Source organism: Adiantum capillus-veneris, chromosome 30 (genome assembly GCF_014529385.1).
Source record: "Adiantum capillus-veneris isolate H3 chromosome 30, ASM1452938v2, whole genome shotgun sequence".
Taxonomy (NCBI): domain Eukaryota; kingdom Viridiplantae; phylum Streptophyta; class Polypodiopsida; order Polypodiales; family Pteridaceae; genus Adiantum; species Adiantum capillus-veneris.
In genome coordinates, this window is record NC_140960.1 from 71,633,258 (window position 1) to 71,658,049 (window position 24,792).

The 24,792-nt window shown below is 43.1% G+C and overlaps 1 protein-coding gene across 3 annotated transcripts in view; it reads right to left on the bottom strand.

The window, feature by feature from the left end:
* Positions 1 to 16,339: 16,339 nt before the first annotated feature.
* The window catches only part of LOC147418173 (uncharacterized), a 42,204-nt gene continuing 33,751 nt past the window's right edge, over positions 16,340 to 24,792 (bottom strand). For 2 of the 3 annotated variants that reach the window (XM_086507438.1, XM_086507439.1), the window contains exons 3-5: positions 17,320 to 17,529; positions 17,035 to 17,196; positions 16,340 to 16,950 (exon numbers count right to left, since the gene is read on the bottom strand). In XM_086507438.1, the coding sequence (XP_086363564.1) occupies positions 16,871 to 16,950; positions 17,035 to 17,196; positions 17,320 to 17,529 (452 nt within the window). In that variant the 3' untranslated portion in view covers positions 16,340 to 16,870. Of the gene's footprint in view, positions 16,951 to 17,034; positions 17,197 to 17,319; positions 17,534 to 24,792 lie in introns of all 3 variants that reach the window. The other variant, XM_086507440.1, reaches the window with a different exon arrangement.

Below are 24,792 nucleotides of genomic sequence, written 5' to 3' on the forward strand. Positions count from 1 at the left end.
GGCCTTGAGTCCCTTGACGTGGGGAAGATGGGATCTCCATTTCTTCGATAGGATCAGGTAGTCCCTCTGTAAACATTCTTTCCATCAAGAAGTGAGTACGCCCACTTTCCCATGACTTTAAGTCACTTTCTTCTTGGATGACACTAGGTATGTCCAAGGGTCTATGGACTTGGTGAGGTTGTTGTTGCGTAGGGAACACTATGTCTGTAATCTGGATCTTCCTAGGTGCTGGTTCTAGATCCCTTTGGGTATCTTCTACCAAACTCCTTAATTGCTTGACTCGCTCAATCTCCTCTGTAGGGTTTGGGTAAGTTCCTATCTTCTTTTTGGATCTTGGCCATTGTGGCTCATGAAGATCTTCCTTGTTGGTTTCTATGTTAGTGGTCGTTTTGGTCTCCATGGTTTCACCTGAATCAGAATCTTCTTCAGCGTCGTTCATATATACGGGGTCGTCACCAGTCCCTATGTTGGTCTTTGAATTGGGGTCTGACTTCGCTGCTTTTTGCGATCTCTTTCGTGTTTTCTTCTTTTTCTGAGATTGGGCAATTGATGCCGTGTCTCTTTCCTCAAGAATATAATTTTGTTTTTGGAGCATCGATCGTGTGAGTACGTTTACTGGTACCACGGGTGTACTTGGTGATGGCTCCTCGGTAACTTCAATCAAGTTTAATGGCGTGATCTTCGGTGCATTTGGATTATTTGGACATTGGGCAATCAAATGATCTATGCCACATCGATTACACATGAGTATCAGCATTGTAGACGTGCTCGCTTGATTGGTTTGCATTAGTGTGGAGTTCTTTTGTAGCCTAATAGGACACTCGGCTACACGATGTGGACCTCCACACTCATAGCATTGAAGAGGTGGTCTCTTAGCAGTGTAATTTATATTTGGGCCTCTTGCCACAAGAGCAGCTACTTGATATACAGGTTTGACTTGTCCCCAATAGTCCTCCATGTAGTATTGTGGACTTTCTTCAAGCACATCCATTCCATAGGCGATATTAGGATCTATATCTTCCTCATAGCCTTCCAAAAAAGAAATAGATGACTCACAACCCACTTGATTCACAGAAGTGATTCTCGGATGTGGTGGTTGCGGTCCTAGCACTAGAGGTGGTAAGGGTGTTGTTTGAACAACATTTTGGGCCCTAGGGACCATGTGTTGTGCTGTTTGTTCAAGAGGTGGGGCCGGCATCAAGGCAGGCACTCGAGGTGTGTTTGTCCATGCTAAGGTTGGTCTATTGGCCATCGCACGCTTAAATACTATGCAATCCTTAGCTTGATGACCATACCTCCCACATGCATTGCAGTTCCCATTGAATTTCACTCTAAAAGTTGGGCATTCACTGGTACTATGCGGTCCATAGCATATTGAGCACCATTGCTGCTCCCTTCTTGGATACATATGATTGTTTTGCGGAGCACGATTTTCTCTAAGACTCTCTTGAATAGCCTTGGTGAGATCTGCTAAAGTCATCTTAGATATCTTTGGCTCCTTAGCAATAGGCTTTAGGGTCATTGGCTGATGCCCTGATGCTTGCGAGCTAATAGATTTAGGCTCAACAGACACTCTTTCTCTTTGAATCATTAAATTATCCTCCAATTGGATCGCATTGGTGGTGACTGCTTCCCAAGTGGTGATACCTCTAATGACTAGGCCATTGTAGATATCCTCATGTCGTAACCCCCTAATGAATCTATCAAGCAATTGGTTATTGTTGAAGCGCTCATTTGGATTACAACGAGAATTCAAATGCTTCAAGCGACTTATAAAGTCTCTCACCGACTCTCCTTCCTCTCGTTGGGCTTTCTGGAGCTGAGAGGCTACACCCCAAAGCACTCCCTCTCGTATGTATTCCTTTAAGAACAGTCTCCTAAGAGTAGGGTAAATCGTTTTTTCTTCCACCCTTAGGGTTCTATACCAATCCCCAGCCTTTCCACTTAAGGTTAGGCTTAAAGCATTGCTCTTATGTAGGTCATTGTGTTCTCCTAGAGAATCGCATATTTGTTCAAACACTTCGATATGCTTTCTCACATCCCCGTCTCCACTAAATTTTTGTGTGAGCTTGGCTATTTGTACTGCCTTACTTCTAGGCTCTCTATCAGGCGTGTTACGCATATTCTCAGCAATAGATTGACCAATAGCTTGAGCAAATGTTGCCAAGTCACCTAAGTGAGCAGGCACCATGGGTGGAGGTGCTCCAGAGACTACATGTGGAGTAGGTATTGGCATCGGGCTTGGCGCATAGGAAGCCCTTGGGTTCCACGTTGGGTACGATGTTGTGCCATGTGGTGGTCCATAGTTCATATGAGTGGCCCTAGGCATAGCAGACGTCGGATGTGACATGCTAATGCTAGCCGGTATAGTCCCATGGAAATAAGAACTTGTGTATTGTGGTTGTGAAGCATAGGTAGTTGAAACAATGGGAGGGGTAGGGACTACATGAGTACATGGACCCATAGGTGCATACGATTGGTTCGCACTTGTAGGTACTATTGTTGCAGGCATTGAGCTACCATGTAGCGGTGCTTTACTAACAAACGAGGTCCATGGTGTGTTTCTTGGCATGCCCATCATTGGGGTAGGCATGGTAGCCGTGGTGTCATCAAGGGGAAGATGAGCTAGACTTGGAAAAGTAAAGCTATCACTTGTGGGCTCAGATTGCATTGAGACCCCTGGCGAAACAACATATGGGGGATCGATGGGACTCACTGGGGGAGTCTCCATTTGTGATAGAGTGGGTTGTTTCCCTTTGCCCGTGTCTAAAAATCGCATAGGACCCGTCGAAGGTATGTTTATTCCTCGATTTTTCCTTTCGGACCGGATAATCCTATGGATGACATTGCAGATCATGTGTTGTTGTTCCTCTAGACTAGTGGCACTAGATGTAGATTGTACAACTTCTAACCAACCCACTTGGTATGTGTAGCCCATGTATAGGTCGGTCAAAGTCTCCGTGTGTAGGTCATATTCCCAATTCTCATTGAGAAATACCCCATCCAAACTTGGTGTACTAAAGGGTTGCCGTGAGGTGGATGCAATGTTGCTTCCCGTGTTTTGACTTTTAGTCACCGCTACCTTAGAGGTGACTTTGGTAGGGGGCCCTCATTAAATGAGGTAGGTGGAATGTCCACGTGGACACTCTGAGGGAGTGTGGGGTCTACAGGAGATATGAATGGCGATTCTACTTCTCCACCCCCTTCGTTAAGTTCACTAGCCGTAGGTTTAGAGTGCGTAGCTCTACTAAAAGTTTCCATCAAATGGCTAAAAACACTAGTTCCAGGTTGTTGGGCCCAGCTAGGTACGGTTTCATTTGTTCCCCCGGGGCTTTGTCTAAGATGCTCTTCCATAATATCGAAGTCAGAGGAAGAGTCGCTAGCCGCTATATTTGGATCTTGGGTTGCACTACCTTGGGTCCCCGCCGAGGGCGTAGACCCTAGAGTGGAAGGATAGTGAGTACCCCCGTAAATCGAAGCACTAGCTAGTTGTTCGGACTCTAGCACACGACCAGAGCGTAGATACATGTGCTTTGGGTGCCCTACAAGTGTCGGCGGATAACCTCGAAGGTTAACCGCTTACCTCTTTTAAGCGTCCGTTTTCACTCGTGTTTTTAATGTTTGATTTTTTTTATTAAAGTGTGTGACAGCTCCAAACGAGCGTATCACTTAGAGGGTCGCTGTGTGCTTTACAGCACAATTTTCGGGCATCTGACGTTCCGTTGGTCCTCAAAAAATCGATTTTTAGCTACGTGTGAAGCTAAAATTCGTTTTTTTTAAAAAGACGACTAAGGCCTAGGCCTGAGCGTGAGCTTGGGCTTGGGTCTGGGCTTAGATCTGGGAGATATTCCCGATCCCGGTCCTACCTTAAAAAAAATTTTTATTTTTTTTTTATTTTTTTTATTTTTTTTTTTTAAGGATAAGGCCACCACGGCCTGCGTGAGAGCACACACACACTCTCTCTATCTACTTCTAAATAATACACCTACTCTTACACACTAACACACTCTACTAACTCTCACTAATTTACTTCTAACTAATACACCTACTCTTACACACTAACACACTCTATTAACTCTCACTAATCTACTTCCTACTTACTGTACACAGAAAACTAACTACCTTAATACACAGAGAATAAACACAGAACCTTTGAAATCTCTATTAACAAAGAAAACTAACTACCTTAATACATAGAGAATAAACACAAAACCTTTGAAAACTCCATTAATAAAAAAACACACACAGTATAACACCAAATCCCTCTTCTCAACACACACACACTCCTTCCTTACCTTTCCTACAATAGAAATTGCACCACGGAGAAGCACAGAGTGCTACTCGAGCTTCATGTATGGCATTCCCCGGCAACGGCGCCAAAAATGTGCGCGTATGTCGCACGTGTCAATGCAAGGAACTTGCCAATACACCGTGTGCGAGCCACAAATGGCTCCAAGCACACAACAAGCCTAAACTAGTAAGCTCAAAGAAGGCGATGGTGTGTCACTCACCGCTCTACGCTTGCTTTGTGGAGGATTCCTCGTCGCGAAGAAGAAGGAGCTGCCGCTTCGCCGTGTTCAACCGCTTCGCCGCCGCCGTCGTGCCTTCGTAATGCTCGATCGCCCACACTCTCTCTCTCTCTCTCTCTCTCTCTCTCTCTCTCTCACACACACACACACACACACACACACACACACACACACACACACAAGGAGGTGAAGAAGAAGAAGATGGAGATGGAGCAAGAGCACTCTTCTATTGCACAAATGAGAGAATGAGTGAATTTTAGGTTTAGTTGACTTTTATATGAGCTCGCCCCATTCACACTTGGGCGCCCATGCTTAGCCAACTAATCCCTTGAATGTTCCAGTTAGAGTGCGCCTCTCATCGGCGATCACTCTTACCCTTTTCCTATTGGACCGACAAGCCCGGTACCTGACTCTACCAAATAAATAATACAATGTCCGCCGTAGGTTACAACGTCCGTCGTAGGTAATAGGGTGTCCGTGAGCCGTGAGGGTTAACACTTCTAGAGGACTTAATTCTCATTGGTTATTTTATTAAGTGTTTTTAAATTAATTAAACTAGATTTACTCTAGCCTAATTCTCATTGGTCCACCTCCAAGGCCATCCAATAGGAATTGGGTACACCTTGTGGGCATCTGGGCTAGGGAGCTGACATGTGTCCCTCATTCCCTTTGTGTAAAGGGAGCTTGTGTGTGTGTGTGTGTGTGTGTGTGTGTGTGTGTGTGTGTGTGTGTGTGTGACTTTCTCTCTCATCCCCTACTCCCAAGGCTAGCCCTCTCCTATGTAGGGATTTGTAAAGACTTTTTGGGTCACACACCAAGCATCTAATTCCCCTATGGTTGACCTTTGGACACAACCTTTGAATTTTGGAACCTTAGCATTTTGGAAGTCTTAATGGGCTGAACCTTAGGGTCTTTTTAGCCCATTGTTTCACATGGCTCTTTTGCAGATGCCCCCCCCCTTTGGATCCCTATTTTCCCTCCTTTGGATCTCTATTGTGGCCAGTGTTCTAGCTTAACCAATATTCTAGCTTTTTCTCCCCTGGCAGTTCCCCATATTAAATAATCAGTTTAACATGAGGAAATCATTTAGGAGAATTAGATATTGATTATTATGACATTACGTCTCTCTTAAAAACATAGTCGTCCTCGACTATGGTGTAGAGAAGATAAAGCATATTCATGAGTCTTTTTCTTAGCGGGTAGAGGATCCCTATGTTACCCTGCGACATCATTTCACAATGGATGACTAGTCCATTTGGTGCTTGAGAGCCTGAGGCTGCCGCAAGCATGTCTACACATTAGTCCTATCAATCTTCCATAGTAGAGTGACAAGCTCAACTTGGTGTTTGGGAGACGTCGTCTCCGCAAACTTGATCTAAGCATGCATACTACTTCATTTTTGTGCACAATAAAGAAAAAGAGAGTCTTATAAGACAAAAACTTTGTTCATTTTTAACATTTTGTACATTTGCTTACTCTTGGGAATCATTGTAAGCATTGACAAGGTTTAGGTTATCCTTTAATTGTATGCCTTGCATCCATCTAGCATCTTCAAAAGGATAACTCTTAAACTTAATAAGATATCGTCGGATAGTCTTACCGCCTCTTAGTACCTTGTCTTCATGTCGGAGAATGGACTCGGGCTGCAGCACCTCCTCTTGGTCCTCGATCTCCGGTGGGTCTTCAATAGTTGGTTCTTGAGGTGGATCTCCTTTGTAAGGCTTTAATAGGCTCACATGGAAAGCATTGTGTATGAGCCAATGATTGGGCAACTTGAGTTGATAGGCCATCTCATTGATTGGCCTAAGAATCTGGAAGGGACCATAGTTCCTTTTTGCTAGTTTAGCATAGTACTTTTGGTGTCCCGTAGGATTCTTGCCCGTCGTGTGCCTTAATCGAGCCTTGGGAAACTTTAATAAGACCCAATCATTTTCTTTAAAGGCTTGGGCCCTTCTGTGCTTGTCAGCAGCAAACTTTTGCCTTTGCTGTGAGATACAGATAGCATCCTTAATCTTTTGAAAAGATTCTTGTAGGTATCGGCTATACTCATCTGCAGCGAAGATCTTCCCATGTACCTTAAGTAGCAAGGGACTTTTTTATCTTCCCTCAATTACCTCGAAAGGTGCTTTTCCCGTGGAAGTATGTACAGTGTTATTGTAAGCATACTCCACTAAGGGTAAGTACTTCTCCCATTGGGATATTTGATCTACTTCCGTTACATAGGCTTTTAGTAGATCGAGAATTGTTAGGTTAGCTATTTCACTATGGCCATCCGTTTGTGGATGATAGGCCGAAGAGAAGTTTAGCCTTGTCCCTAAATTCTCAAAGAGACCCTTCCAGAAATTACTAGTCATTCTAGGATCTCTATCCGACACTATGGACATTGGCAAGCCATGGTACTTGAAAATTTGTGAAATGAAGAGGGTTGCCATTTGATGAGCTTTGATAGTCTTTTTGACAGGTATAAAATGAGCTTGTTTACTGAACCTGTCTACTATCGTCCATATTCCCGTATTCCCATGGATAGACTTAGACAATCCAAAGATAAAATCCATGGATATGCTCTCCCATGGTGAATTAGGGATTGGCAAGGGTTGAAGCAATCCAAGTTGCTTCCCTCTATCAAATTTTGTCTTTTGGCATACCACTCATTTAGAAACATACTCTTGTATGTTCACTTTCATGGTAGGCCAATAGAAATATGTTTCAATTCCCTTTAAGGTAGACTGAATCCCTCTATGCCCCGCATAAGGTGGGGCATGAGATTCATACATTACTTTCTCACGTAGTGAGTTAGTAATACATATTCTATTGCCATAGAGAAGATAACCATCTTGTAAAGTAAATGGTTCTTCTTTCTTCCCTAATGCAAGGGATGAAATCACATCTCTAAAATCGGGATCAATAGCATACTCATCTATCATTGAAGATAGATCATTGTGAGTTGCTATGGAAACTGCATTCACTCTCGGTCATCTTGAGAGTGCATCAGCTACTTGGTTATGCTTGCCAGCAATGTGAGCAATATGAAAATGAAATTGTGAAAGGAAATTTGCCCACCTCATTTGTTTGTCGAAGAGCTTGGTCTGCGTCATGAAGTACTTAAGACTTTGGTGATCCATTCGCAGAATGAAAGGAGTCCCCAATAAATAGTGCTTCCATGAGTCTAAGACATGTAGAACTGCAAGGAGTTCCTTTTCATATATGCCTAGAGATTGCTCAACCGGGTCGAGCCTTCGACTCTCATAGCCTATGGCGTGCCCTTCTTGAAGCAAAACATCTCCAAGGCAATCACCACAAGCATCACATTGGACCACAAATGGTTTTGAGAGATCCGGTAGTGTAAGCATAGGTCGAGAGATAAGCTTTTCTTTAAGCTTTTCGAAAGCATTGTTCTCCTTAGCAGACCATGTATACCTAACGCTTTTCTTTGTTAGGTCATGTAATGGTCCCGCAATTTGTGAGAACTTTTCTATGAAGCGTCTATAGTATGCACACATACCTATAAAGCTTCTTAGTTCATGAAGATTCCTTGGTTTAGGCCATCCTTTTATTACCTCTAACTTTGATGGATCCATTTGGATACCATCTTGAGAGATAATGTAACCTGAATACTGAATCTCTTGCAAGAAAATTTCACTTTTCTTTCGATTAACATAAAGTTTATTCTCTCTCAAAACTTGAAATATTACCTGGAGGTGTTGCTTGTGTTCGTCTAATGAATTAGAGTAGATGATAATATCATCAAAGAACACTACAGTGAAGGTTCGATGAGGCCTGAACAGCTTCTCTATCAAGCGGTTGAATGTGGCTGGTGCATTGGTTAAGCCAAAAGGCATGACAATGTATTCGTAAAGACCAAATGTGGTGCGAAATGCGGTCTTTACAATGTCTTGATCAACTATCCTTATTTGATGATAGCCACTTTTTAGGTCAATCCTACTGAAATAGTCGATCCTTGTAGCTTATCAAATAGGTCTTCTACCCGTGGAACGGGAAACCTATTCTTGATAGTGATCCTATTTAGTGCTCTATAGTCGACACACATACGATATGTGCCATCTTTCTTTTGCACTAATAGCACAGGTGAGCAAAATGGAGATGAGCTAGGCCTAGCCATGCCCTTCTCAACTAACTCATGCACTTGCCACATAATCTCCTCTTGTTGAGCTTGAGAAACTCTATAAGGAGGTTTGTTAGGCGGTGAACTTCCTCGAAGAAGTTCAATTGCACGGTCATCATTACCTCGTCTAGGAGGTAGCTCACAAGGGATGTCGTCAATAAAAACATCTTGAAACCCCTTGAGAAAATTGGATAACTCTAATTCCTTTTGGTTGCTTTTATTTTATTTTGCTAAAGCATTAGGTTCATTTTGAGAATCTTTAACAAAAATCATGTACATGGAAATAGAGCTCTTTATTGACTTGTTGAAAGATGGTGTAGGTACAATGGGGATAGTGTTACCCATTTCCTTAGCATCTATATACATGTCTTTTTCCCTAAACTTAAAGGAGATTCTCCTTTCAAAAAATTTAACATTGGCAGCCAGGCGATCAAACCTGGTGCCCTTAGGATTACATCCTCATGCTTGAGAGGAGAGATAAAGAAGTCCTCTTTGTCCACATAGCCTTGGACATGAAGCCTCAATTTCCCGATTAAGGGAGTGACTGAAGCTTCTTGCCCCTTGAAAGCACTGTCTGCGGGTAGGACATCTCCCATCTCGTAGGCTTGTATGCCTAGCTTGGTGGCCAACTCTATAGATATAAAATTGTGAGTAGAACCAGGGTCAAAGAGAATAAAAGCATCATGTTCTCTTACCTTTCCCCAAGCATGGCATAGAAGAGATCCGTTGTGGTGAGTTTGGTGAGTCTCCTCCTCTTGGATTTCAACCAAGGAAGCTCTAGCAGGATCTTGGCGGTTGTTCTTTTGGGGACAAGCACGGTACGCATGCCGTTGTTCGCCGCACTTGAAACACCGGTTATCCTTGCGATAACGCTCAAGCTCTTCAAGAGAGAGTTTGTTTTTACCTTTGTAAACTCCCTTCTCTTTAGCTTTGTTGGAGTTGCCCTTAGGAGACTTTTGGACATTCTCCTTCCCCTTAAGCTCGTTGGAACCCTTGTTTTCCGTGGGCTTATTATTTATTTTAGCCCCCGTTTGGAAATTGATCACCGCCGATATGGTACGTGGCCTTTGGGAGTTGACATACTCCGCCATTTCTTCGGTTAAGCCTGCACAAAATTGTTGCTTTTGCTCTCCAAAATCCAACTTTTTGAAGACAGTGGCTTTGAGTTGTAGGTCCCAAAACTTGTCTACATATTTGTGGATGGATTCATAGGGAGAGAGCTTTAAGCTTTGCCATTCGGTGAGTACTTTGTCTTTGGCATCAGTGGCCAAAAATTGCTTCATAATGGAAGCTCTTAAAGCTTTCCATGTTCGTGGAGCTTCACCGTTGGCTCGTAGGCTAGACCACCATTGCCTGGCGGACTTTTGAAAGTGCATAGCTACATGGCGTAGCTTAGAGGAATTCGTGAAGCCCTCATCTCCAAACGCCGCATTAAACTGTTGGATAAAGGCCAAGACTTTGTCCGTAGCACCAAAGGTGCCATCATAGGTAAGGAAAGAGATGCTCTTCCCTCCCTCTTTGAATTTCTTCAGCTTGGACGACCTCTTCCATGCGGCATAGGATTTCCTATGGCCTCTTCTTTTTTATGGTTCAAAGGTTGCACCATCACTTTCTTCAGAAGGTGAAGAATTTGAAGAAGGTGGAGAAGAGGGTGACCTCTTTCTCGCCTTTTTCTTGTCTTGATCTTTGTTGTCTTCACCATCACTTTCATAAGAGGAGAGGATGAAGAAGATGGAGAAGAGAGTGTCCTCTTTCTCGCCTTTTTCTTCTCTTGCTTTTTATCATCCCTCTTTGAATTATGGTGTGGAGAAGGGTGTGATGGTCTTCTCCGCTTTGGGGGTGATGGAGAGCGTTTAGCCCGCTGTCTTCGTGAAGCCATCTCCGCCGAGGTGGCGGGAGACTCACTTCTTTCTCGTTCCTTCGGTGGAGGCTCTTGAGTTCTCCTTTGGGAAGGAGATGCATCATCAAGAAGTAAATTCTTGAGCCCTTCGTATGGATTCTCTTCTTCTTCCTGAATCGGAGAGAGACCTCTTTTGGGAGTCTCACAAGGAGGCTTCCTAGGTGTTCTCTCGTCATGGTGATGTGCTTGGAGAATCCCGTGAGCACGGAGCTGTTGTTGCACTTCACTTTGGAGAGATGGATTGCCCATGGCTTGTTGAAGCCTAGAAACAAGATAGTTAACAAGCATCGGAGCATCATTAGTAGCTTGCTCATTAGCAAAATCAAAGTTATCAACATTAATTTCACTCTCTTTACTATTGTCAGCCATTCTAACAACTTTTAGGTGTAAACTTTTTAGGTGTACTTTGGCACTTCAAGCCCTAGTTGCTACTCCTCTTTATCCCTTTAGAAAAAGAACTCAAGCTATTGTACCCGTGGCTCGAATACCATTAATTGCAAGGAATAGAAGAGAGGTTCTTTCAACACCAAAACAGCACCGGCTCCTGTCAAGCTTCTAATAGCTCAATAGTGGTTAAGCTGTAGGCAAGCCCCGTAGGACTCCACTATTAAGACCATAGCTCTCGATGGTGATGCCCCGTTAACTGCACGAAGGCAGGCACATTGCAAGGCTGAAAAATCCCTATTCTACTTACTCACAGGCAATTAATAATACCAACCATTTGTAGCTAGCTTGAGGACCTCCCTTCTTGAGCAAGAAAAGAGAAACCTTGTGCTCTGATACCAATGTAACATTTAATGGCCTAAAAACTTGTGTGTAGCGGAAATTAGCATGAACATAGTGGGCATTTCATTAGAATAGATTCCTAATGAGAATTACAAGAGTGCTTGGGTGGAGAGAGCAACAAAAAGCATAACACCTAGTTAGATAGCATGAACAATACTTTCAAAAATCAGCCCCCTCTCTCTCTTGGGCGAGCCCTCTTGCTATTTGCTCTTGCTATCCTCCCATTGGACTTCCCTAGAGCTAGCCAATGACAATTAAGCAGTATAAGTGATAGACTTCTGACATGTGTCCCCCTTTCCCCTTTTGTGAGAGCTTAAGGTAATTTAATAATTCAACTAAACTCTCATTGGACCTCTTTGCCTCCTGACCAATAGGAATCAAGCAAGCCATTGGGCTGTTGAATGCTCATTGGACCCCTTGGGAGACTGTCCAATAGTCTTCTAGAGGACTTAATTCTCATTGGTTCTTTTATTAAGTGCTTTTAAATTAATTAAACTAGATTTACTCTAGCCTAATTCTCATTGGTCCACCTCCAAGGCCATCCAATAGGAATTGGGTACACCTTGTGGGCATCTGGGCTAGGGAGCTGACATGTGTCCCTCATTCCCTTTGTGTAAAGGGAGCTTGTGTGTGTGTGTGTGTGTGTGTGTGTGTGTGTGTGTGTGTGTGTGTGTGTGTGTGTGTGTGTGTGTGTGTGTGTGTGTGTGACTTTCTCTCTCATCCCCTACTCCCAAGGCTCGCCCCCTCCTATGTAGGGATTTGTAAAGACTTTTTGGGTCACACACCAAGCATCCAATTCCCCTATGGTTGACCTTTGGACACAACCTTTGAATTTTGGAACCTTAGCATTTTGGAAGTCTTAATGGGCTGACCCTTAGGGTCTTTTTAGCCCATTGTTGCACATGGCTCTTTTGCAGATGGCCCCCCCCTTTGGATCCCTATTTTCCCTCCTTTGGATCCCTATTGTGGCCGGTCTGCTAGCTTAACCAATATTCTAGCTTTTTCTCCCCTGGCACTTTCCCATATTAAATGATCAATTTAACATGAGGAAATCATTTAGGAGAATTAGATATTGATTATTATGACACCAATGGTTGAGTTTATGAGTTAATCCCTTTTTGTGTTGCAATACATCATTCCATTCATTGAATTTCAGTTCCACCTAGACTTCATTTATTTTCTTTAGCAACATTATCTTTAGTCCAATCAAGATTAGCCAACCCAACCCCTTTGTGGAGAGATATAATCGACTAGCAAGTGGGCCACACATCGTTCCAACCCTATCCTTGCCTTTCACCCATATAAATAAACAAGTCAACTAGCTTTAATAAGCATATCTTTGTAAATTATAAGTTGTAATAACGCAAATTCAGACTACATCAATAACCAATATAGTTACGGCATAAGTCATTTTATCAAAAGTAATGTTAACTTCAAGACACCGATAGTATTTTTTAAAAGACTAACTTGATGTATTACTTTGGCAAGTAATACATCACTAACCAATAGAGTTACAACATAAGTCATTTCGTCAAAGTTTAAAAACCATTAAGTAATGTTAACTTAAAGACACAGATAGTATTTTTATAAGACTAAATTGATTTAACAATTATTACTTGGTCAGCCTAATGAGGTTTTTTAGCTTCCAAAGCTTACAATTGGCTGCTTGGCATAATCTAAGCCATTGCGGTATATTGTTGTCGCTGCCTCTCGCCCCTGAGGACTCTCAGGAGGTTCCTCAGTTCCTTGTTGTGAGTTGGCCATCTGCACTCAGCCAAAGAGCAGACCCTATGGAGTAGGGGCAGCTTCTTCCTAAGTTGCTCACAAAACTCCAAAATGGGAGAGTTTTGGATGGTTTAAAAGTAGCACATATAGACTATGGATATTCACATTGTTTTCATGAAGCTTAACACAAACAACATCCTCTATCTTGCACACTTAGATGATATCTATAAACGATTACTAGGTTAGTACTGCATTTCAATTTTTAGAGTTCATCAATGCTTTTTGTATTTTCAATTTGCTAACGATTCTTTAGTTAATTTAGCTACATGTTCTCTTCGCTAGTAGATGCTTGATGTCAATTGTATATGCTTAGTAAATACACATAATTTTTTATTACAATTCGGCAATGCATCTTATATATTGCATTAGACACATGCTTACTTGTTTGCTTTAGTAATAGATGCTTGATATCAATCTACTTATGTCTCTTATGTCCTATGTTCGGCCTCTAATTTTTAAATTTCATGTTGCCCATTTTCATATCTATTAAATCATATCTCATTTTTGTTAAACTGCCGTTCTCTCTACACTAACATTCCTTGACAACATTCTATAGCATCTTCACTCTCTTTTAGTTGCATAGGGCTCATCGCCACAACTGCCAAGCCTCAAGGCAAGGAGAAGAAGAAGTCATATGAAAACATGTTTAGTTGGAACATGTTTCGATAATAAGGTTCTGCTAAAAAAGATTGTATTGTGTGTGTGTGTGTGTGTGTGTGTGAGAGAGAGAGAGAGAGAGAGGTTTTTTACACGAGTGTGGGATACTAAAAAAATCAAGACAAGGAACTTTACACATAGGCAGAAAATACTAGTTTTTACTTGAAAGTGAGTTGAGGTTTTCATATGGGGACAAAGAAAACTATGCTTGTGTAGCTCGCAATGGTGGGCCGGGTCCTGTGGCTTGAGTTAGGGGGTGTCTCTCCTTAGGAGGGCCATGAACATGAGTATGGACCTCTACATTTTCACCCCTCTTCATGTTGTTGGGCGATGCATCTAGCATATCACAATCAAAGCCCTATGTTTTAGGAAGGTGTCCGTCCATATTTTGATCAATTTTGTTGAACCTTTTTTACAGTTCTAATGAAAATTTGAAGTGGGGATAATTTGAGTGACATTTGACTAGTTTATGTAAGTAACTGAGAGCAGTTATTGCACCGCTTCTTCTCTATATAAAGGCAACTGAGACTATGTGGTGCAACGATTTTCCTTGCATTTTCTTGTTTTTGTTTTGTGGTGATATTTTTTCTTCCTTGAGTAAGCTTTATCATTTGGGAGTTATGGCAGTGTGGAAGGAAGCTAATTAAGGGTAGAGTATGGCTAATTGTACCAAGGGTTAAGAGAGTTGTCAGGATCCATCACCGCACATTTAGTCAAGTGAGGTTATTTCTTCATCCTCTTCCTTTGCAAAGGTAGGAGGTTTTATAGAGGTGAACCCCATAACCTTCACGTTTGGTGCCCCCATGGAGCAAAAGAGCTCGATCTCAGCACCTTGGTGGCAGGGCTCGAGAAAAGGTAGTTCCACTTTCTCAAAAAACCTGTTCAAATCTAACAATGGCCGTCTCAATTTCTGCAAGGATGACTGAGGCCCCCGTTCAAATTTCGAGATTTTTAGTGCAAGGCTCAAATTTATGTAGAATTTTCCTTTTGAAATGTGGTTTTCACCTTCTCATACAATGATGAAAAGGATCCGAAGCTGTCTCCATAAAATCATTTTCTCAAGCTTGGTAATTGTAGCGAGGCCTCTCTCTCTCTCACCCAATTGGGCATCACTCTAAAGGATCTCAACGCCTTGGCGGTTGTTCCACCCAAGTTTTTTAACACTGCGTATAACATCGACATAAAAGTGGACGACTACTTTCCAAAGAATTTTAATACCACAAACGTCACTATTGAATAAGGGGCCCAGCTCTTTAAAGTCCAAGCATGTACCTTGCGGTGCTCAAATTAAGCATAGGAGCTCAATCACCAAGGGCCTTCTGCCTTTGCAAACAGGACTTGCTTTCCTTCCGTTCGGCTTGACCATTGGCCACCCAAGCATGAGAGAGCTCCGGAATAAGACATACAAAACAATAATGATCTGGTTAACAGTGCTTGGAAGTGACAAGTCCCTCACTAAACTATAGTGAGATGTATATGTTCAATAAAGTAGTAACTCTACCAAATCCCCTGCCTGAGGATAGCTTAAACTGGTAACTAATGAGGATGCTCCAAATCCCATACAAGAAACCTCATAATATAATATAGACAAATCCGAGGTCATTCTTATAATCCAATGTTAAGCCTTACTGAAGTTTATCATAAGATCGATCATTTAAAGCCACAGCATCAGGCAGACCCATATTCTGAATGCAAATTTTGGAGGCTCTCGCATGTCGGGTAGAGGCGTGACCATGCTTGTTTCATTCCATGGGCGCTAAACCAAGTTTCGCCTACACGAAAAATAACCCCCCCGGACCTCATGTTCGCTAGAGAAAGATCGCAGACAAAAGGAGACTGGAACACCTAGGTGCTTGTAAAGGCACAGATTCAAACTCTATTTCTTTCGATGGAGGGTGAGCACATGTGCCTCTCCACTAAGATGTCGCTTACAATGTTGGGGTAAACCCTTGCTACAATGGAGGCCGTCACCTTATTGACCCCTCCAGGCCCTGTAGATGGTTATCAAAAGAGAGACTTTGGAGTCATGCAATCATTCCTTCATTCCTAAATGCATGGACACAGAAGCATTCGAGGAAACGACACCAGTACCATAAAATCTCCACGTTACTGGCCATCCAAAAGAGTATAGCAGCAGCATCTCCTCCCAGCTCCAACATAAAGTATCCACATAATCAGTTGAAGAGTATAACAGCAACATTTCCTCCCAGCTCCAGTAAATGCAGGCTAAATTACTGCAATCAAGGTGTTCTCACAAACTTCATTGAGGAAGTTGTCAAATGAGCTGGGAATCGCCTGATGTAAGACTGTGCTCTTCAGCCAACGGGACACGTTGCAAACCTGTAACATGAACCAATTTCCTGCAAAACATGAATCAAAGCCTATTTTTTCCACATATAAATCAACATTTGACATTAAAACAGCAATATTAGCAAGAATATAGAAGTTCAATGGGCCCCTGTATTCCTCAATAAAACAAAGAGATGGTGTTCCATCATGAGAGACTCACGTGCCTTACCATGTAACAATGCAACTCTGTACACAGTATTCTACATCCCATTTTTAAAGGGTCTCAAGTTGCACCTCATATTTAAATTCATAACATGGACAAAGATGTCATACATGTACCCCAAGCAGGGGAGATGTGTGGAGCATGTACTTGCTCACGCGGATTATGATCATCACCTCTGTTTCACATTAACTGATGATACATGTTTTAACAGCAATATTATGTGCCCATCCTGTGGGTCATGCCTACAATGAGAAGCAGCCTTATTTCAGAGCGCATCAAATAACTCCCATCAATCCTGTGAAACCAAAGGAGGTGTGAGCAATTTCCTTATTCCATTGCGTGCCATCTTATGACTCCAAGAGCACTAAAACATCCACTCAAAAGGAAAAACGTCCATGAGGAAAGAGAAATCTGGTTTGTAATTTGCTACAATGACCCCTCCATCAGCAATACTAAAAATTCGTGGCTGGGGTTCTTTTTTTCAGGTTCTTGGCCTTCAGCACGAATCTAGCTCTTCAGTTTTTTTAGAAACTTTTGCACAAGTCTGAGGCAGACCTGCAGCACACAGCATGCCACCATTAATCACTCGATCGATGGCTTATGCCCTTGCCTTTGTCAACCTGTGCTTTGGACGGATCACAAGGGTCATACTCTAGACCTGCCACATCCCAAAACAAAAAACATCATGTGTAAAGACAGGAAGATACACAAAAAATGTCGACATAACAGCTAATAAGTTCACCTTCCAGATCAACGAGGCACTGGTTGATGAATTGGACAAGCACAGGCGGTCTGGCATCATTATGTGTGTTGTGGCTTTGTTGAGTAGATCCACTCAAATCAGCAATTGAGTTGTCCTTAAAAGCATGCATATATTGATCACTGCAAATGGAAGTGGCAGTCTCTGCAGTGTCAAGCAGTAAAAACTTACTGTGATTCGTGCAACAAGAATTGTTTTAGACGTTAGTCAGGTGCTTATTCAAGCAGAATCAAACAGATATCAGCTACTGGGAGGGATGATTCTAACCTTCAATGTGTTGTTCTGAGTCAAGTCTTTCTGGTTGGCGATGCACTGCGCTACATTGTTGCGCCTCAAAAGCAGCTGTTTCAGATTGCTGTTGTATTTCCATACGTTGCTCTGCCTCAGAATTAGTTATTTCTGATTGCTGGTCCCTCTCTAAACCATCCTTTCCTGACTCTAGCGAATTTGCATTGTACGATAGGATTTCTGAGCTCACTGTCTTCCAAAGCACAATCAGTGATTAGAGAGCACTCCAAAGTTCAAGATAATATTGAATTACTTGTTCAACATAGCCACTCAACATTCTGTCTATCCAAAGATGCTTGAACCATAGAAAAACTGGCCGACTCCTGTCCATATGGCTAAAGCTAGTTTAACATTGCACCAACTTGATGATGTAAATGTGAAAAATGACTAGTGGAAAGGAAAAGTAGATTAAGAAACGCAGTGTCTGGGCACCCGTGCCCACTAAAAAGCCATCTTTCATTGCATTCTAGCACTAGATAAGTAGCATCTTATAAGCAGTATGACTTCTCACAGCATTTGCATGACACAAGATCATTGAAATGCATTCAAATAGTAGGCTATAAGTTGCATTCCAAGGACACTGTCGTTCAAGAATCTTAATGTTTCAAACTCTTTTCATGTTGTCCAATGTACCTGCAGCGCTATCTATGCCTTGCTCAAAGAAGCTCCCCTCTTTCCTCTTATCTCATTACTCAACATGTACTTTATCCTACACCCTCCGATGTCCATAGCCTGGAAGAGATATTTACAAAGCATGCTTCTTGCATTTCATCCCTCTCCATAGCTTCCATGTCAAGTGCGCACTTCACTTGCACTACGTGGACATGTTCTGCCACAGTCTAGCATGATCCAGTAGCGTAGGATTGAGCCTGGCACCCTTGTGAGCCTCTAGCAGGATGTGCATGTCCAGGCCGGTCATAGTTGCATACCCTCTCTTGCATGAGAGCAGTCATTTCATCATGCAGGCATTTTACCGCATGAACCACCTCTTATAGGTCATTTATTAATAAGTGACTTTTCATTTACCCTTGTTGGAATGTAGGTAGGGTAAATGGCTAAAGGAACTATAAATATTAAAAGGAAGCATGGGGCGCTCAGTAGAGGCAAAAGAAGCAAACACAAGGAGGCAGGCACCCGATCAGTAGCACCTCAGGATCTCTATCATTTTCTCAGATTCAGGCCAGTGTTTTCAGCGACAGAAGACCAGCGTTTTCAGATCAGCCCTGAACCTCGCCGTACCACATCCTTCCCAGTTGCACATCCTCGCCGCATCGACCATCAGCACCCAGATCAGACTAGCATTTTTGGTTTCAACCCAAAGCAGCCAGCGCTTTGCAGATTTAGCCCAGAACGGCTAGCGTTTTTGGATTTCAGTTTTGCATGCATTGGCGGTTGCAGATCCTCGCCGCAAAACCACCGCAAATTGTAGATCTCTAGCAGAAGTACCTAGCGTTTTCGGATTTCAGCCTTGACATCGTCATTGTCGTAGACACCATCGTCGTCGTCGTCGTCATCAAGTACCACACCATTAGTACCCATTAGCATCAGCATCTCAGCATTCAATCATTGTATGAGCATTTGTGCAAGAATAAAGAAAGTACTTGCTCTGGCAACAGAGCAAGGGGGCCCTTGAGGGTTGGACCCGACATCCCTGTGTCGTCTCTTTTCTCTCTCGTCTCTCTTTCTGTCACAAACCAGTGACGTGGCATAGCCCTAGACACACAAGTGGGTAGCAGACCCGAGCACACCCAGGCTGGCAGACAGGCCCGAAAAACGCGCTGGCTCTGCCACGTGGCAACAGTGTACGGAAACCCGTGATTTGCGGCGAAAATTGCGGCAGCCTGGCTGAGCATACAGAATTCCGCTTTTTGCACTAAAGTGTGTGGAAAAGCAGCCAATAGAATCCTACACAAATTATTGAGAAGCTTTTCAGAGCTTTTGCTTTATTTTTGTATGCTTTTGATTTTGGCAGCTTTTGGGGCTCTGCTTTTGGCATCCCTTGTAATCAATAAATAGATGGGCAGGGCTCCCACTCTGCAGAGCACTGGACGCAGAGTCTGAGAGTGAGAACCCTCCCACTCTCTTGTCCTTGAACACAAATTAATACAAAAAGAAATACCGAAAGAGGCGCCAGTCTTGGGGCCAATATCTCTAGGCACGGAACTCCGTTGGGCCGTGTTGCGAACTGTGAATTGTTTTGAAGTGAATCTCTGCTATGTTGCGATAGAATCTTGACTTGGAGTGTCCAAGTTTGTTACAGTGGTATCAGAGCGCGGTCGATTTCTCTTCTATCGGGAAATCCGATCCTTTTCTCGCAACACTTATGGATTCAAACAGAGATCAATCGACTTCCTCTGCATCTGGGGATGCGGGAAGAGATCACGAAGAAGATTCTCACGAGTACGGCCCGCCTTGGCCTACTCAGGCGGAGATTGAAGAGATGGAGCGTCGACAATTGGTTGAGGATGCGACAAAGATGATGATCAATCTTGCGAAGGATCCAAAATTTGCAAAATTTTTGACGCACACATCCTTCGACGAAGTGCACTCTCAGTGGCGTAAGGCCACAGAACCACCCCTCAAACCGGCACTCAAAAAACCTCCTATTTTGAGGATGTTTACAGAACAAGAATTAGAAGAGGTGGTTAATACACGGATTACCCAGCTTTTTGATGCAACCAACAAAGCCAAAAAGCACGACAAAAAGCTGAAGCAAGGACCTGACTTCCCGGGTTATTTGGGTCATCAATCTGCTTTTGCCTCGGCAAGAAAACAGAAGAAGCACGTCAGATTTGAAGGAGTATCCAGTTCTTCTTCTCCTTCTTCTTATGACAGTACTTCTAGCTCTTCTGACTCGAGCGAAGCAAGAAGCAAAGCTTTGGAAAGGGCAAGGCAAAGAAGCCTAAGTTTCGCCCAGTTTCTGACAATTCTACAGAGGACTCGTCTTCAGATAGTTCGGACTCCGATGATCACAGATTTTATGCAAAGAAGAATTATTTCTATAAAGCCAACCAGTATGACTTTCTGAGGATAAAAGCAAGAAAGTTCAAGAATTTAAAGAAGGTGGACAGTCAATTAAATTTGACACTTTTTCTGGATTCCGAGATGCTTCGAGGGCTTTGGCCTTCATACAGCAATTTGATATAGCTCTCTTTGGAGGACATTACTCAGAGCACTCCAAGATTCGGAGGGCTACCTCTTACTTCAAGGGAAATGCTCGAACATGGTTGTCCACTCTTCTGTTGAAAGCGCCAATTAAATGGCTGAAATTTAAAAGGCTTTTTATTTCTTCTTGGTTGACTCGAGAGTACAAATGCGACATACGAACTGCTTGGAACCATCTCCGGATGACCAAGAAAAATACCTTGGACGCATATTGCGAGAGATTTTGGAGCTCTTTTCTACCTGGTTCTTCATTTAAGAAGATCTCGTTTAAAAAACAAATTGAGCGGTTTACCTTGGGACTTCCTATGGAGATCCGAGATCACTGCTTAGAGCAAAAGTCACATTCTATTCAAGAATTGATGAGTCATGCGAAACGGGGCTTTGTCATTTACTCAGGCAGTTTGACTTACCCCACAGATGAGATCATGACGCAGAAAACAGAAGAATCTTCTAAAAAAGAAAGTAGAAAGAAGAAGAGCCCCCAAGATCAGAAAGATAAGGATACACGACCCCAGCTCACTCCTCGGGAGAGAGCAAACTACATTAAAGAGGGGAACTGTTTTGGATGCGGGGAACAAGGACACCGTAACAGACTTGGACACTCCAAGTCAAGAATCAACCGCGACAGCACCAAATAACCACTTCAAAACAATTCACAGATCACAATAGATTTGCACTGGCCCGGCGGAGTTCCGTGCCTAGAGATATTGGCCCAAAAGACTGGCGCCCCTTTCGGTATTTCTTTTTATATTAATCAGATCAAAGTACAAGAGAGTGGCTAGGGTTTCACTCTCAGACTCTGCGTCCAGATGCCCTGAGAAGTGAAGCCCTCACCACTTATTTAAAGGTTACAAGGGATGCCCAAAAGCAGAGCCCCAAAAGCTTCAAAATCAAAAGCTCTGAAAGCCAAAAGCATCTGCCCTTTCTCTCTCTCTGAGAGACCCAAAGAAAAAGCAACCAAAGAAAAAGCAAAAAGACTTTTTCTCTCTCTTTCTCTTGCTATTTGCGTAGAAAAAGCAGAAAAGCTGCCAGCGCAAATTCCGCCGCAAATCACGGAAATCCGTACTGCTGCTGCCACGTGGCACCCCCGGCAGAATTAGGGTTTGCTGAATTAGGGTTTCAGCCTGAAATTAGGGTTTGCTGCAAATTAGGGTTTCTGGTAGATTTTAGGGTTTGCAGAAATTTTAGGGTTTCAGCCAGAAATTAGGGTTTCTGCTGTCCGCCACGTCATCACTTTGTGACATACCCCCCCCTTGAAAGCATTGTAATCGACCGCGAATACGCCTGCAAAACCGACAAAAGCCATAAACCGTCTTAACAGACACTGACTGTTAGTACCTACGTACTAGGAACACACATCTAGCACATATACCAAATCGACAGTCACATCACACGACATCGCAGGACATCACATGACATTCAACATTCTTTCGGATCTTAGACCATGATTTATCGGCAATGTAGCTAGCAATCACATCTAGGTCCAATCGGGACCTCATCGATGTCCAATTGACTAACCCCTATTGCAACCATGTCTATTCGAGATCAATCAGACCAAAATGCTGCAGTCATTTCGGCTATCAGTTCCTGCACTCAAAAGAAGTCGAGAACAAATCAATATCATTATCAAGAATTCCATTTCATAAAGTCATACAGCAGAATACTGTCAGCTCTCAGTATCCCTGAAGCTCAAAGAGACATCAATGACTCTAGTATCTAAATCAAGGCATCTGTTGACAAAGGAGTGGAGTGACTCCCCTTTTGTGCATCCCACTGCACCAGATCTCCGGCCAAGCTGAATTCTGGGTTCCATTTGGAGTAGACTATGCTAAACCAAAAGCATCGAGGTAAAGTTTCACAATCTGAGGAGTATCTGCTAGGTCCTCCTCCTCCATCCACTTCGCATCAAGTGCAGGATAATTCTTGAACTTAACCAAGAACCGCCTTCGGACTTTACCTTTATTCTTCGTATCCTTATGTGCCAAAATCTGTTCAGGAACAAGGATCTCCTCGTTTTCTTCCACTTCGGGTTGCTCATCAGGCTCCCCATCATCAAGCACATCACCTTTAAAAGGTTTCAAGAGACTCACATGAAATGCATTGTGAATCCTCCAAGTATCTAGCAGTTTCAATCGAAAGGAGACATCATTTATCTTTTCAGTAATCTGGAAAGGGCCGTAGTGTTGCATACTAAGCTTTGGAAAAAGCCTCTCCTTTCCCTTTTTCTTCCGTAGGCGTGCCTTCTCAAAACATAAGAGCACCCAATCATCCTCCTTCAATTTCATGTCGCAACGATGGCGATCCGCTGACTTTTTCTGTCGTTCTTGAGACTTCTGCAAAGTCTCACGAACCTTGGCAAAAGCCGTATCCAGATCTCGCGTATATTCATCCGCTTCAAAGATCTTATCTTTCGTGCTCAGGAAGGGTGGAACCTTCGCAGCACCTTCAACAATCTCAAATGGCGCCTTCCTCGTCGAAGAGTGTATCGTGTTATTGTAGGAAAATTCCACCAAAGGTAAATATCTTTCCCCTTGAGTCTTCTGATCTGAGATATAAGACTTCAATAAATCTAGAACCACTGAATTGGCAATCTCGGATTGCCCGTCAGTCTGCGGGTGGAACGATGACGAGAACTGCAACCGCGTGCCAATGTTCTCCCAAATTGCCTTCCAAAACAAACTCGTAAATCTGGGGTCTCTGTCAGAGACGATCATCTCAGGCATGCCATGTAATCTAAAAATCTGGGCCACAAATAGTCTTGCTAAATGGTCCGGCTTGACTATTTTCTTCACTGGAATGAAATGAGCCTGTTTGCTAAATCTGTCAATAAGAGTCCAGATACCATCGTGACCACTCTGTGTTCTCGGGAGATCAAAAATGAAATCCATCGCTATACTTTCCCAAGGGCGGGTGGGTATGGGTAAAGGTTGTAACAATCCATGTGCCTTATGCCTGTCAAACTTGACTTTCTGGCATACCAAGCAACTGCGCACAAATTCTTCCACATCCTTCTTGAGTCTCGGCCAAAAGAAGTATCTCTCTACCCCTTTCATGGTGGTAGCAATGCCGCGGTGACCCGTAAAAGGTGGACAGTGGCATTCAGTCGTAACCTTTTCCCTCAACGGCTGTGTAACCAGCTACTGTCTCCCCATCCCGTATCCGTGTGAAAATATCTGCAAAATCTGTATCTGTGGCATACCGATCGACCATATCCTCGAAGCTCCTATGATGTATCGCGGAAATAGCAAGAACCAACGGTTTCCGAGACAAAGCAACTGCCACCACATTCTTCTGTCCCTGCACGTGGACAATCTGGAAGTGGAACTGTGACAAGATGTTTGCCCACCGCATCTGCTTTTCCGAAAGCTGCTTCTATGACAAGTAGCGTAAACTCTGATGGTCTGTAAAGACAGTAAAATCCGCTCCGAGTAGGTAATGCCGCCACTGAGTAAGAGCATGGATAACCGCCAAAGGCTCTTTCTCATAGATCTGTGTTGTCATCTCCGGCCTAGAGAACAAACGGCTCTCGTAAGCTATAACATGGCTTTCTTGCATCAAGACCACACCCAGACTACGACCACAAGCATCACAATATACTTCGAATGACTTCTGTAAGTCCGGCAAAGTCAAAATTGGTCCCGTAGTCAATTTCTCTTTCAATGTCTGAAAGGCAGTCACCTCTGTGGGTCCCCACGAGAAAGGTACTCCTTTTTGTGTCAAGATATGCAAAGGGGAAGCAACCTCTGCAAACTTTCGTATGAACCGCCTGTAGTACGAACACAGTCCCAAGAAGCTTCTAACTTCATGGACATTCCTCAAGTCGGGCCAATCACGGATAGTCTCTATCTTGGCCGGGTCCATTTGCACTCTTGCTGCTGACACAATGTGTCCCAAAAAGTGTATCTCTGGTAGAAAAAATTCACTTTTCTTTGCATTAATCACTAACTTGTGATCTGGTAATGCCTGAAAGACCTGAAGCAGCTGATCTCTGTGTTCTGCCTCATTCTTGGAGAAAACAATGATGTCGTCAAAGAAAGTGCCAACAAATAGCCTGTACTCTCGAAAAAAAAAAATCCTGTCCATCATCCGGTTAAATGTCGTAGGATTGGTTAAGCCAAAAGGCATCACCAAAAACTCAAATAACCCAAAAGTCGTCTGAAAAGCTGTCTTGTATCCCGGCGCTATCCTGATCTGATGATATCCACTCTTCAAGTCAATCCTGCTAAAGCACGAGGATCCCTGTAACCTGTCGAGTATATCATCGATCCTAGGAATCGGAAATCTGTA